The sequence below is a fragment of the Ptychodera flava genome (assembly GCF_041260155.1).
Source record: "Ptychodera flava strain L36383 chromosome 3 unlocalized genomic scaffold, AS_Pfla_20210202 Scaffold_27__1_contigs__length_13241970_pilon, whole genome shotgun sequence".
NCBI classification, from domain to species: domain Eukaryota; kingdom Metazoa; phylum Hemichordata; class Enteropneusta; family Ptychoderidae; genus Ptychodera; species Ptychodera flava.
This window is the reverse complement of record NW_027248281.1, coordinates 11,967,546-11,979,165: the sequence shown is the minus strand read 5'-3', so window position 1 is coordinate 11,979,165 and position 11,620 is coordinate 11,967,546. Positions and strand designations below refer to the sequence as shown.

Genomic DNA, 11,620 nt, shown 5'->3' with positions numbered 1-11,620 from the left:
TATGATTTTTGCTTGAATGAGGATTTTTTATGGTTTAAGGTTTTAAGGTTTAACTCCTTTTATATGTATGATACATATTTTCTGGAAATGTTGTGGCCAGTGTTTGATCGCCCTGAACCCCTGAAAAATGCATCATAAAAATAAAGTTATTTTGGTAAAATCTCTACCGACCTACCTTCCTTCCCAATTTTGAGAACCCTGTTATCGGAACAGTACAATTTCTTGTCTTTTTTTTTCTTTTTTTTTCCTTTTCTTTTTTTTTTGCCTGATAAGCATAAGCAAACTTGTAGGACTATTGGATCAGCACAATTGTTTCCTTACATTTTAAGTGAACACAGGAAAACATTGTGCAAGAAAAATTGACATTCAACAGCACTGAACAAGAGCAAAATTACTACTTTCTTACGAAAAGGGCCGTGAATGGAAATAATTTCGTCTGTTATTTGTCAGCTTTCGTCAGTGACCTAATTTCACTGTGGTAGCAGTTCAAGAGTATAATATGTAAATCAGCTTGTCGATTCATACACGGTCTGAAGTTTATATTTAACGGGGAGACGCAAGTCATCTTGTCAACAGTGAGGGGCGCCCCATTTTTAAAGAGGTATCAAATATTTTATCTCCCAAAGCCCTGCTCGTTTCCTTGCCACTTTTCTACACATATAGACGACCATTTACACCTGTGCCATTCTCCTTGTTGTGATAATCTCTATTCTCGTTGCACGCGGGGTGTAGTGCGACCTCCGTTGGTACGGTGACTCCGCTGGAAAAAGAGGGCGCACATGAAGTATCCGGACATGTGATTGTGGCCAAGGAGGAAGGGTTGATCTGCTGATCTATGGCCGTGGAACAAGTGAACAGGATAGACATTTTGGTTAACAAACAAATTCAGAAAAATCGACAGCACACACTAGGTCTAATGTCTGTACCGTGATTTAATTCACTAATTAATTAATTAATGTCGAAGAAAAATGAAAGAGCTCACATAGCGCTTTTTTCTAAATATTATCCACCAGTTTCGTACCCAGTAGTTTTACCACCGCTGTCTCATCATGGCTGTACAGTCACTGGATGAGTATACCATATTAATAACGCCGGTGGTGATCTTTTCATTCGGCAAAAATATTAAAGCCTGCAGTAACGTCGCAACGGTTCAAAATACTTAAGTTCTTTGCCATTTTCTCTAGTAAAATTTTCCCTACCAAAATTTCAAAAAGCGCTATCGATGCAAAGCAGAGACTACAATGTAGCAGTTGGTTTCAGTTATTGATGACGGTGTTGTGAAATAGTCCAACAAATGGTTAAAATCTGCATATAAAGTAATAAAACCAGTGTGTGTCTGTCAGGAAAGCAGTCACCATCATAGAGAGCGTACGCGTAAAGACATGGATTTTTATTCTGAACTACAATAAAGAAAATATGATCACCAAGCAACTGTGCGAGGGTAGAGATCTCTTTAAATTCAACTAGAAACCCCTCCACTCTTTTCATGTCTGATGGAAAAAATCACTTTTTAATTTTTCGCGAAACGCTGAGTCTGTCCCATGACATGTTATTAGTTACTGTAGTAATTTTGATTACGATAATAAGCACATAAAGAAAATTAATGTCCGTGGTCAATTTAGGAAGAAATTGCAATACAACCTGGATGTGAGCTAAAAGAACTCGATCGTTGTCAGACTGTAGTGTGAAGTGGAGTGAGAAGGAATTGAATCGTACAGTTGCTTGGACTAAAGCTATTTTTCACATGTCCGATGTGTCGAACGAAGCACAAAGGTCTTAAGACTAAGAGCGGAATATCAAAGGACTATATATATCCTAAAGTTAAAAAGAACTGGTTTTCGGCAGTATAGATATAAAACTGTCTCACTGCACCCGATGCTAGCAAATTTTAGAAAGAGAGGCATTAAAGCAAAACAGTTCTACAAAATCAGATATTTCTGAAGTGTCACTAGGAAAGATGAAAAGGAAGAAGGGGGATGTAAATATTTATACTGTAGAGTCTTTGTGTCATTGCGTAAATCGAAGTGACACTCTCTCTCATTTGACGTACCAACCGAATCACTTTGTCGTGGGTAATATGAAATTCCAATGCTTGCATACAATATAAACCCTGAATATAAAATCATTAACTTTAATTTTCATTCCCTTCATTAACTTATCAATATATCTCCTACATGATGCAAACATAGCTGTCAATTGTTGACGAATGTGACTTGTGCCTCATGCAAGCACGACACAATATGCCTGAAAATTATGTCGATGCGAGCGTCAAGTACAAACGGCAAATCGTTCTTACAATTTCGTATATCGTCAGCTTTTATGAAAGGTTCTGCATCCAAGATGACCGTCATCAGTGACGCGCTGGCGTTACCATAGTAACGTAGCCACAGCATCCTCTCTACCGTTGATCTTCGGAATACACACGTCGAGTCCAGTAAACGTAAATGGTATAACAGGTCACGTGTCAGTGGAGTTATCTTCGAAGAGAAGGTCGCAGTCGCTTCATTGTCGATCAGCCACAGCTTACGCCCCTTCCGTATCAAATTCTTAACTTTGACGTTCAGCAACCATGGATCTTTGATGGCGCCATCTAGAGTCCTTAGAGCGCGAGTCACCCTGATAGAAAAATGCAGAATGTGCAGGAATATATACTTTGTTGTTTTGGGTGTATTTCTGATATAACTCTAAGGTTTAACTCTATTTTTAGAATTACAAGAATCGATATAGTTTAAATTTAGCAGTATTAATAAAAACCCTAATAAAACATGTGAAAATGCGAAATGCATACGTATAAGGTGAGACATGTAACTATTTTACAGTGTTGGAATATCGTGAAGAAAATGGCACGAGGTCGTGGTTGTTATTTAAATGTCATAGTGAACACAGGAGAGTATCGGAAAATTTAGACGTCATCTCGCTACGCCTATATTAATTTAGAGTGACGTAGACAAAGTGCGTCATCTGTCAAAAGATGCAGCTATGCATGTATGGCAGAATGGAATTCGAAACGAATGACGAATTGATAGCATGATAGACCATGCTTTCAAACAAAAAAAATCTCAACTGCGGTAATGGTGTAACACCATCCTTGCATGAAATGATCCTCCAGACTGAATGTAAACTTTGGCGAACATGACATGGCTGACTAAAACGTACGTGTTAGACCTATAAATAGTTTGTCGAATAATGAACAGTACTGTATAAACAGTGGCATCTATCACACATATCATGTTCCGTCTCCATTGACAATATCTGACTGATTTTCCTTTTCAATCAGCCGTTTGATGGACCCTGATTTTGCAGTCGATAACACAAATGTTCTAATAGGTGAAAATCACGAGGAATTTCATTGATAAAGCAGATGCCCAGAGAAAGACCAGTCGAGTTTGAAAACGAAGCACCCGGAAATATGCTGCTATAGACTTTCAAGCTAAATGATTGGTCGTGGTTTGAGGCAATCAAGTTCCTTTGAATCAGAAACGCGCTGAGTCATTGAAATCAAGTACGTTATTACAAACTTCATTTGACTAAATCGTTCTTTCAAATGAACTTATTAGTCGTATTAACCAAAACAATGGCGTCAGAAGCTAAATCTCCTGCATTTCAAGTTGATATTTCGTTGTAAGGTTATATATTTCAGTTTGACAGCAATTGATGATGACAAATTATTCACATCTTTACGTTGCTAGCAGAATTTTAGCATTAGGATATTATCCGTCTTGCTATCATTGAAACAATTGAACAATATCGATTCTTCAAGCGAACGATTCCCAGGCGGTAACACTCAAAGGCTTGGTACTCATGCTTGTTCCGCAAAATGTAAAAACACTCCCATATGTGATTATTCAACGAAAAAATACACCTTTATTATGAGAAACATATACTACAAGCTTTCCGATTCTACCAATTCTAGGAGTGGGTTAGATACAAAAGAATTTGCAATTACAAATGCAGTTACAATCATGTAATGAGAGTAATAAGATTGTTTTGAAACATTAATGTCGTCTATTGTTGTTATCTGTACCAGATTACCTCAATTACAGTCTGGACCAACGTGGAAACTTTTAGGGAAAGAATGTTCAAATGACGATCTCATTAAAAAGGGTAACTTTCATTTAAGTGCTGACTCGTCTGTACATCTCAGATTTCAAATGAGTATTTTAATCGTTTCACCGATTAGCTTTTACAAAAAGTACCCCGTTTTCGTGTTTTCACGGACATAGATGATGAACAAAAAACTCTCCCTTTCCGTGATTTTTTGGAACGTTCACTTGTACCCATCGTCCCTGAGAGTGCCACCACCGGGTTTTATTCCTACCTGTCTGTGTGTAGTGTGATAAAATCAAGTAGCACCAAATCGGTCCACTGAGCCAAGTACGCCACTTCCTGTGACGTCATTTCCCGTAGCATTGCATTTTGGATGTGGATTTTTTTATCGCCTCTCAGCAGAATGTGTGGAAATGAAACACTGCGAATAAAGGTAATCAGAAACTCATAGCGAATGAGCATGCGCATGTCAGAAGAGACACACATACAGAAGTGGTATGCGCGATAGAGTGCGGGTTAATATCAAAGTCAATAAAAAACATCATGATCCACATTGTATTCCTGACTTGGTCGTCGATTATCAATGCTACTTCAATAAACATAAATGAATATGTTCACTGTAGAGACTCAAATACGACTAACCATTTTGTCAAGAATACGAAAGTCCGATGTTATTATGATCATGTGTAGTGTTCAATAACCATTTGCATCCACCTACACCACTGCTTGTTTACAGTCAAGACAATATGATTGGTTACCTGATTATATCACTGTCCAATATTGATAGAGAAGTACATTACCTAACTGAGTCACAATCACCTTCTCGCAAGACATGTAAAATATTAAGGAACAATTTTATGATATCGGTAAATCTATTTCAGGACTCTATTTTAATATCTTTACAAGCGATCAAAGCGGAATGACGTTGTCGTTGTCCTACTATACGTGATATTACTGCACTAGAATGCTTGTTTCAACCACCAAGCTACTGTACATCTGTACTTCTGAGTATATCACACTGGATATCCATCCTATTTCAGCTTGAACTTCATCCAATAAAAATGCAAGCTACTCATAAAAAAAAAATTAGGGGTCACCATGCAAAGTTTGGCGCGAGAGAGACAAATGACCTACAAAAGTGGCAGCTATCCCTGGTTAACTCTATTATGAAAAGAAATTTTTTGGTGTTTTCTTAATCAAAAAGCTTTAAAATTAACCTCAGCAAGCGGTTGACGGGAAAAGCATTCGCCGGGTAAAATTGAAGATCCAAAAACCTGTCCCCGAGGCGCATTCTATATTAAAAGTAGAAAAAAATGTACAGGTTTTGGACAACTGATATAAATTTCCACGTTTCCTTAATCTGAAGAAACATGGAATTTCGACTTAAACTAATAATAACTTGCAACTTACTTCTCAGAGAAATTATTCATCCAAAGACTTAAGGTCACGTGATCGTCCCCGTGCAAACCCACGCTACGCAGGCGCAAACGTACTTTAGGATCGTTCCACTGGGGGACAGTAGGGTTTGCCAGTGTCAGGATTGACGTCGGTACAATATTCATTCCAAGTAATCGGGACATATGGAATGTAGCAATTTCAGCTGAAAGATATTGTTAGGGCAAGTCACATGTCAGTATATATATATATATATATATATATATATATATATATATATATATATATATATATATATATATATATATATATATATAAATAGAACATTTATATACACACAACACAATCGGAAAGATTTTACCAACGGTAGATGACAATAGCCTGATCAGAAGCTACGATTACTCATTATGAACTAGTTTTTTTCACGTCTGAGTGGAGTGACTTTCTCTGCTTTTAGTTCATTACACGTCAGTGGCGATAATCTTAAGAAAGTACCACTCGCTCCTTCATATACTCGCTCACAGTTTCCCTACTCATGCTTAAACACCTGATGGCACCTCTACTCGCGCTGTGAAAACCGGTATGACTAAGCACATTGCCTTGGGGGAAGGCGATCGACCCGCCATGCTGTTCCTTTACAACACGACATTACAGTGATGTACTTACCTATAGCCAGGCATTTTGTTCTATGTCTGGCAAACAGCTTGGTACCGTCCTTTAGATAGACAAGGTAATTGGATCCCTTGCCGCCAACATACTGATCAGTAATACCGGCAATGACAGACCTCTGCATAAAGGAAATCTCACCATCTATATCTCTGTCACTATCGTCTGCGGATGATATATATCAATAGCATTAATTACAAAGAATGAAATTCTAGGAGATATTTTGATAATTCTTTTCACGCCTTGGCATAATCGGATCGCGGATTGTTACGTGCAGGACTCGTACAGTGGACAATGATGTTACCCAGGACACGGCCTTATTACATTTTAGAAATATTATTAAAACTTGACGCATTCGTCATCACTATTAGATTAAAATACACGATGAGTCATCAACCTTTAGCTAAGTTTTTTTTCTTGTTAAATGGTTTCGAAGGTAAGGTTACAATAATATTTATTACGTTGTCATGGAAACCTGATGACGCGCAAAATGGTCTGAATAATCTTGAAACAAATTCAACACAACCTACACATAAAAAAAACAAAGATTACGAGAAAATGCCATTATGAGAGAGAGAGCAAAGGGTTAATAATTAACAACGACTAACTGAAATAATAGTGATTGACATTCAGATCGAATATCTCGTAATTTTAACGAATTCTTCACTGCATAGCAATAATTATTTAGCCAATAATGGATTTTTTTATTGAAAGACCGCGCGCCTTTACACGATAACGATATCCATGGTACGTCATCATATCGTATCTGATATGGATGCTACTCTTAGCAAATGTGGAACCTACCAGCAAATATTTCTTCCTCGACGTCATGTGACCAAAACAAACCGTCTTCAACTATGCTGGTACCATTAATCTGAAGGGTCACCTGAGGTTTCCGGTTCTGGACGAGGCGAAGCAATTCCTTGAATCCTGGGAGTTTATCCCGCCTTTGATACATCAATTGCATTGTAGTTACATTGTGTGAAATGTTCATGGGAGACGCGTCTTTGTAAATCACGGTCTCTTTCAGCTGTCTGAATGGTTTAAAAACCCACTGGTCCTGTGTCCTCACTCCTTGTTGTTTGTGGACGACGAGTAACGCCAAGAAGATTACAAGACTCCCTAGTGTGACTTTTCGCCCTTTCCGAAACATCGTTGTGAAAGACTTATCACCATAGAAACCATTAGTCTGAACGTACTAACATTTGGAGTGAATATCAAGTTTCAATCTAGACGTTGATGATTTTCACTTTAAACTCGAAACTTTAAACTAAAATCTGAATGTAGACTTGTCACTTTTGCATCACCACAGTTCTGAAAGACAAAGAAATCATCTTCAAATTAACATGCAATATTCTGCTAATTACGCAATTATAAATCAATCGGAACACCCGAAGAGAGCTTTTTTACCATTTCTAGCAATCGAACCAGCATCGTGTATGAAGCAGGTTTTACAACCAAAACAGATAAAATGACCAAAGAATCTGATAAAGTCGGCCTAAAGTGAACGATATTGTGAGCTTATCTGTGTTAAGGTTATACAAGGTGTATGTGAATAAAAAATCAATAATAATAATAATCTAAGCAAAAATTTCACATATACGATAATACATCATCACGCGTTATCAGAGCTACTCAAGATTTCTTAACTCCGTAAATAAATAAATACATAAATGAATACATTTTTCATTTATAAATAATATAAAAAGATAAAAAATATATTCTTTTGACGTCACTTTCGATGATTCTAAGAGCGCCAAAGAGTTTAACTTCAAACAAACGTTAAAAGACGAAGGAATGAGGACAGCTAAGAGTGAGGCCCCCTTGAGTAGACTACTGCCTTCTAGACCAGGTGTAACATAATACAATCGTTACAATAAAACGCAGCTTTATACTCGACTCGTTAAATATATTTACGACTGATCGCATTCGACGAAAAATTAGCTCTTAGAATCGATGGCTCATCAAAACTTTTATCACCAAGGAGGTGATAAGTTCATCTCGGTCACCGAGCAAATGATTGTAATGGAAATTTCCTATCGCTGGTCACGTTGCTCAAATAGACTACCTTAGACATATTATCCACGTGAAACGAAAAGCATATTGTCCTATATATTTTTAGCAATTTGGATAGGCGATAGACAACACTGGATTGCTAATCTGAAATCAATAACGAATACTTTTCTGACATCAAACACAGATTGTAAATCTACCGCTTTTGCATTTTCGTTCAAGCGTACAAAATAGGTTGAATTCTTTCTCAAAATAGAAAATGTCCCCAATTTCAACACTTCCGTTTGTCCTGATGCATAGAATAGGCACGTATTCAACTGCAAAGCCGCCTTTCCTTAATACATAGTTAGAACAATTAAATTGTCGATCGCTATTCAATATCGGTTCTTCCTATCTTTTCAAATCTTTGTGTCTCCCTGACAGTTAAATTCAAATAAGAAAATAGATTAATCGATTACCTCTTCCCAACGAATATTCAAGGGTGATACGCCTCGGCCGTCAGTAATCCATACCTTGGCAGTGACATTATGCAGACCTCGTGTGTAGAAAGCTTTAAAAATAGTATGGATGACAGTGGTAGCGTTATAAACGGCGGCCTGTTCTCAATATAACTGGGGTCGGAAGTCTGCTTGGCTGGAACTGGAGCCAATAACCACCCTGACAGCAGCTTGTAGGTGATGATAGTGCGCGTTAATTCGAATATTCATCCATTCCTACGCAACAAACTGTTTCAAAGGCTTATGTGACTGTAGGCACGCAATAAGCGTATCGTTGGAGAGGTCAGCTCGGTTCAGAAATAAACGTTGGCATGGTGTGTGTTCAGAAACACGCAAACATGTACCGCGTATACAGTCGACGCTACATGTACAGACGATGAAAAGCCATGTACGGTACCAATACCACGCGTCTTTCCGCCAATATCAGTGTCAAATAATCCGTGACCCATTTATTGACGCCGTCATTCGTAGATTTTTGCCCGTCTTTTCGCCGAGAAAACAAAATTCATTCAGGTATGCACACGTCAGTCGTATTCGTAGTCATGGGGCACACGTATAGCTCGTCTCGTCATCCTGTCTGTGAAATCCAATGCTACCGTCTATCGACCCGCATACGGTTGTCGCTGTACGGGAGAGGCTTTCCACGACTCGCTTTTCAATTGATCGTTGCGGCTCACTGGCAGTAGAAGAGAGTGTTGGGTACGAGAATAAAAGGTCACTCTATATTGAGAGTCCGTTTTCGGTGACGATAGGTCGTTTACCCTGATCAGATAGTTGCCGGCTTTCACTTTACCGGCACGGCTGTTTGAACACTGTGGCATGGAATACACTAGCATCGGAAAAATCGATACTTGTGAGCTATGACTTGCATTTGTTGTCGCGGAGAATAAGGTTATGTCACGTATCTCGGTATTACCATGTGGAGTGTTTGGTGTTGCGCACAGTGTGTGTGTGTACTTGACATTGTTTAACCTAGCCCATTAAAATGGAAGGTGGAGGACTGTCACGCCTACGCCGATTAAGGCGAAACACGCCTCGGGGACAGATTTTCGGACTCTCAAATAAATGCCAATTCTTTTCTAATCTACCAATTGCGGGGCTCATTTTAAAGCTCTTAGAGCAACAAAAACTTTCACCGTCTTAGTTTTTTGAAAATTGTGAATTTTATTTTTACTCCATAGAGTTAACACAGGGATGGCGGCCATTTTGAATTTCAAGTATCGCAAAATGTTGAGTAATTTGTACCGCTATTTCAAAAATTTGCGCGGTGACCCCTTATTTTATTTTTGATTTGGTAAGATAATTGTGGAACGTTTCATTTCGGAAAGTTTTAGCAAAAGCTTAAGTCTTTCACTTTGAGGCGCAAACTGCAGACGCAAATGTAGCCTAGGCTCTGAAAATAGTTTACTTGCTTTTGATTGATGGAAAAATGAAAATCTGCTTTCAGATCACAAAGCAGCTGTATAGGGAAACTGGGTACAGACAAATCCATGCTAGGAGCTAAAAATAATGTAAACCGCGAGCTGTTGCCTTCTGGTTGATAAACGAATGAAAATCTTCTTTCAAATCGGAACTGTTCGTCACAGCTGAGTGGAACAGCTGACGTGGCCCCGACCATCAATACCTCAAGCTATTTACAGAACGCACTGCATTGGCGTCAATATTTGCTAGGTAACACGGGGGGAAAGCTGTCACATGTGCGTGTTCTGTTACCATGAGAGCACAGCATGCTCACTCGACACTTGCAATTTTGCACATTTTGAAATCAATGAACGAAAGAGAGGCTACGTCATAGAATGTCAGCGGATAGACTGATGCCATTCATTTAAATGGGTAAGCTGTGGTTTGATGTCTGCCCGTTGAACTGCAAGAGCTTGAAACTGATCTAAATTGAGACTGTTTAAGCCTTTGCCATGGCAATTTCTTTTAATGTTAGTTTAAGGAAATAATAAGTCAAGCAGCAATTAAACATACTACTTTATTTATGTTCACTGTTAATGAAGCAAGGACATTATGATGGGGAATTGTTAACTACATAGCGTCCATCACACGTTGACCTGGTTCCTCTGACTCATCTTGTGAACGATGTCTGCTACATATGATTCAAATCTTTGACGGCTAGGAACAACCTCTTCAAATTGATAGAATTTAATTTTGTATCTACAGACCAGGGGCTGTTACTTTTTTATGAAAATTTTCCACAATTTACGTCATTAATGCTAACAGCACTTCATTTTCCTACTCCCCACAACATGTTTAGATGCACATTGTTGAGCTTGACATCTCAGCTCGTTAGTGAGCTATTGTTGACAAATAAATTTTGGTCCGGACTAGAATTCAAATGTAAACGATAAGCTTAATAGTTTGTGTTTCAACATGCGTTGAATAGTTGAAGATTAAGTTACAATTGCCGTACAAAATAAAGAGAGTGAAAAAATCATCAACAATAAGAGAGACGCTATGTATATGTTTTCTTACTTGTATTTTGCACCCGAGTACTCGTTGTGGCACAGTCATTGTAATTTTGGCTGGAAAAATCAATTTGCTTGTACAATTTCTGTAATATTTAAGAGAGTCATTTAAAGGTATACTGTCACCTGTTCCAATTTTGCTACAGTTTCCCTGGAAAGAGAAAATCTAAGCAATCACAGATTATAAGCGGGTGGCCGCGTTTTAAAAAAAGCGCCCTCACATGGGCATTTTGAATACCAAGGAATGCTCCTTTGACCATATATGGGCATATTTAGATTACAGATGACCGTGTACGTTTAATTACTTATTGTTATTGCAGTGTTAAATATATTTCCCATTTTCAGCAAAAAAGAAGAAAAGAGTTGCATGGATATGTTTCGAAGGCTGTTTTATAAGCGCTAAGATAATCATGATCAGAAAGATCATCTGGTAAAACTAAATTCTGAAATTTTAACATCGTTGGATTCCCTTGATAGATAAATTGTCTTAGTTGTTTCAACTAATGAATACCTGGATAAACTGTAGTTGAA

General features: G+C 38.1%; 1 protein-coding gene across 1 annotated transcript; it reads right to left on the bottom strand.

The window, feature by feature from the left end:
• Positions 1 to 912: 912 nt before the first annotated feature.
• Positions 913 to 9,571, bottom strand: LOC139126513 (four-jointed box protein 1-like). The gene is made up of 6 exons (XM_070692566.1): positions 8,580 to 9,571; positions 6,913 to 7,422; positions 6,109 to 6,273; positions 5,458 to 5,647; positions 4,319 to 4,468; positions 913 to 2,616 (listed from the first exon to the last, which is right to left on the bottom strand). The coding sequence occupies exons 2-6, from the start codon at positions 7,259 to 7,261 to the stop codon at positions 2,193 to 2,195; spliced, it is 1,278 nt and encodes a 425-aa protein (XP_070548667.1). The 5' UTR covers positions 7,262 to 7,422; positions 8,580 to 9,571; the 3' UTR covers positions 913 to 2,192.
• Between the last annotated feature and the right edge of the window lie 2,049 nt (positions 9,572 to 11,620).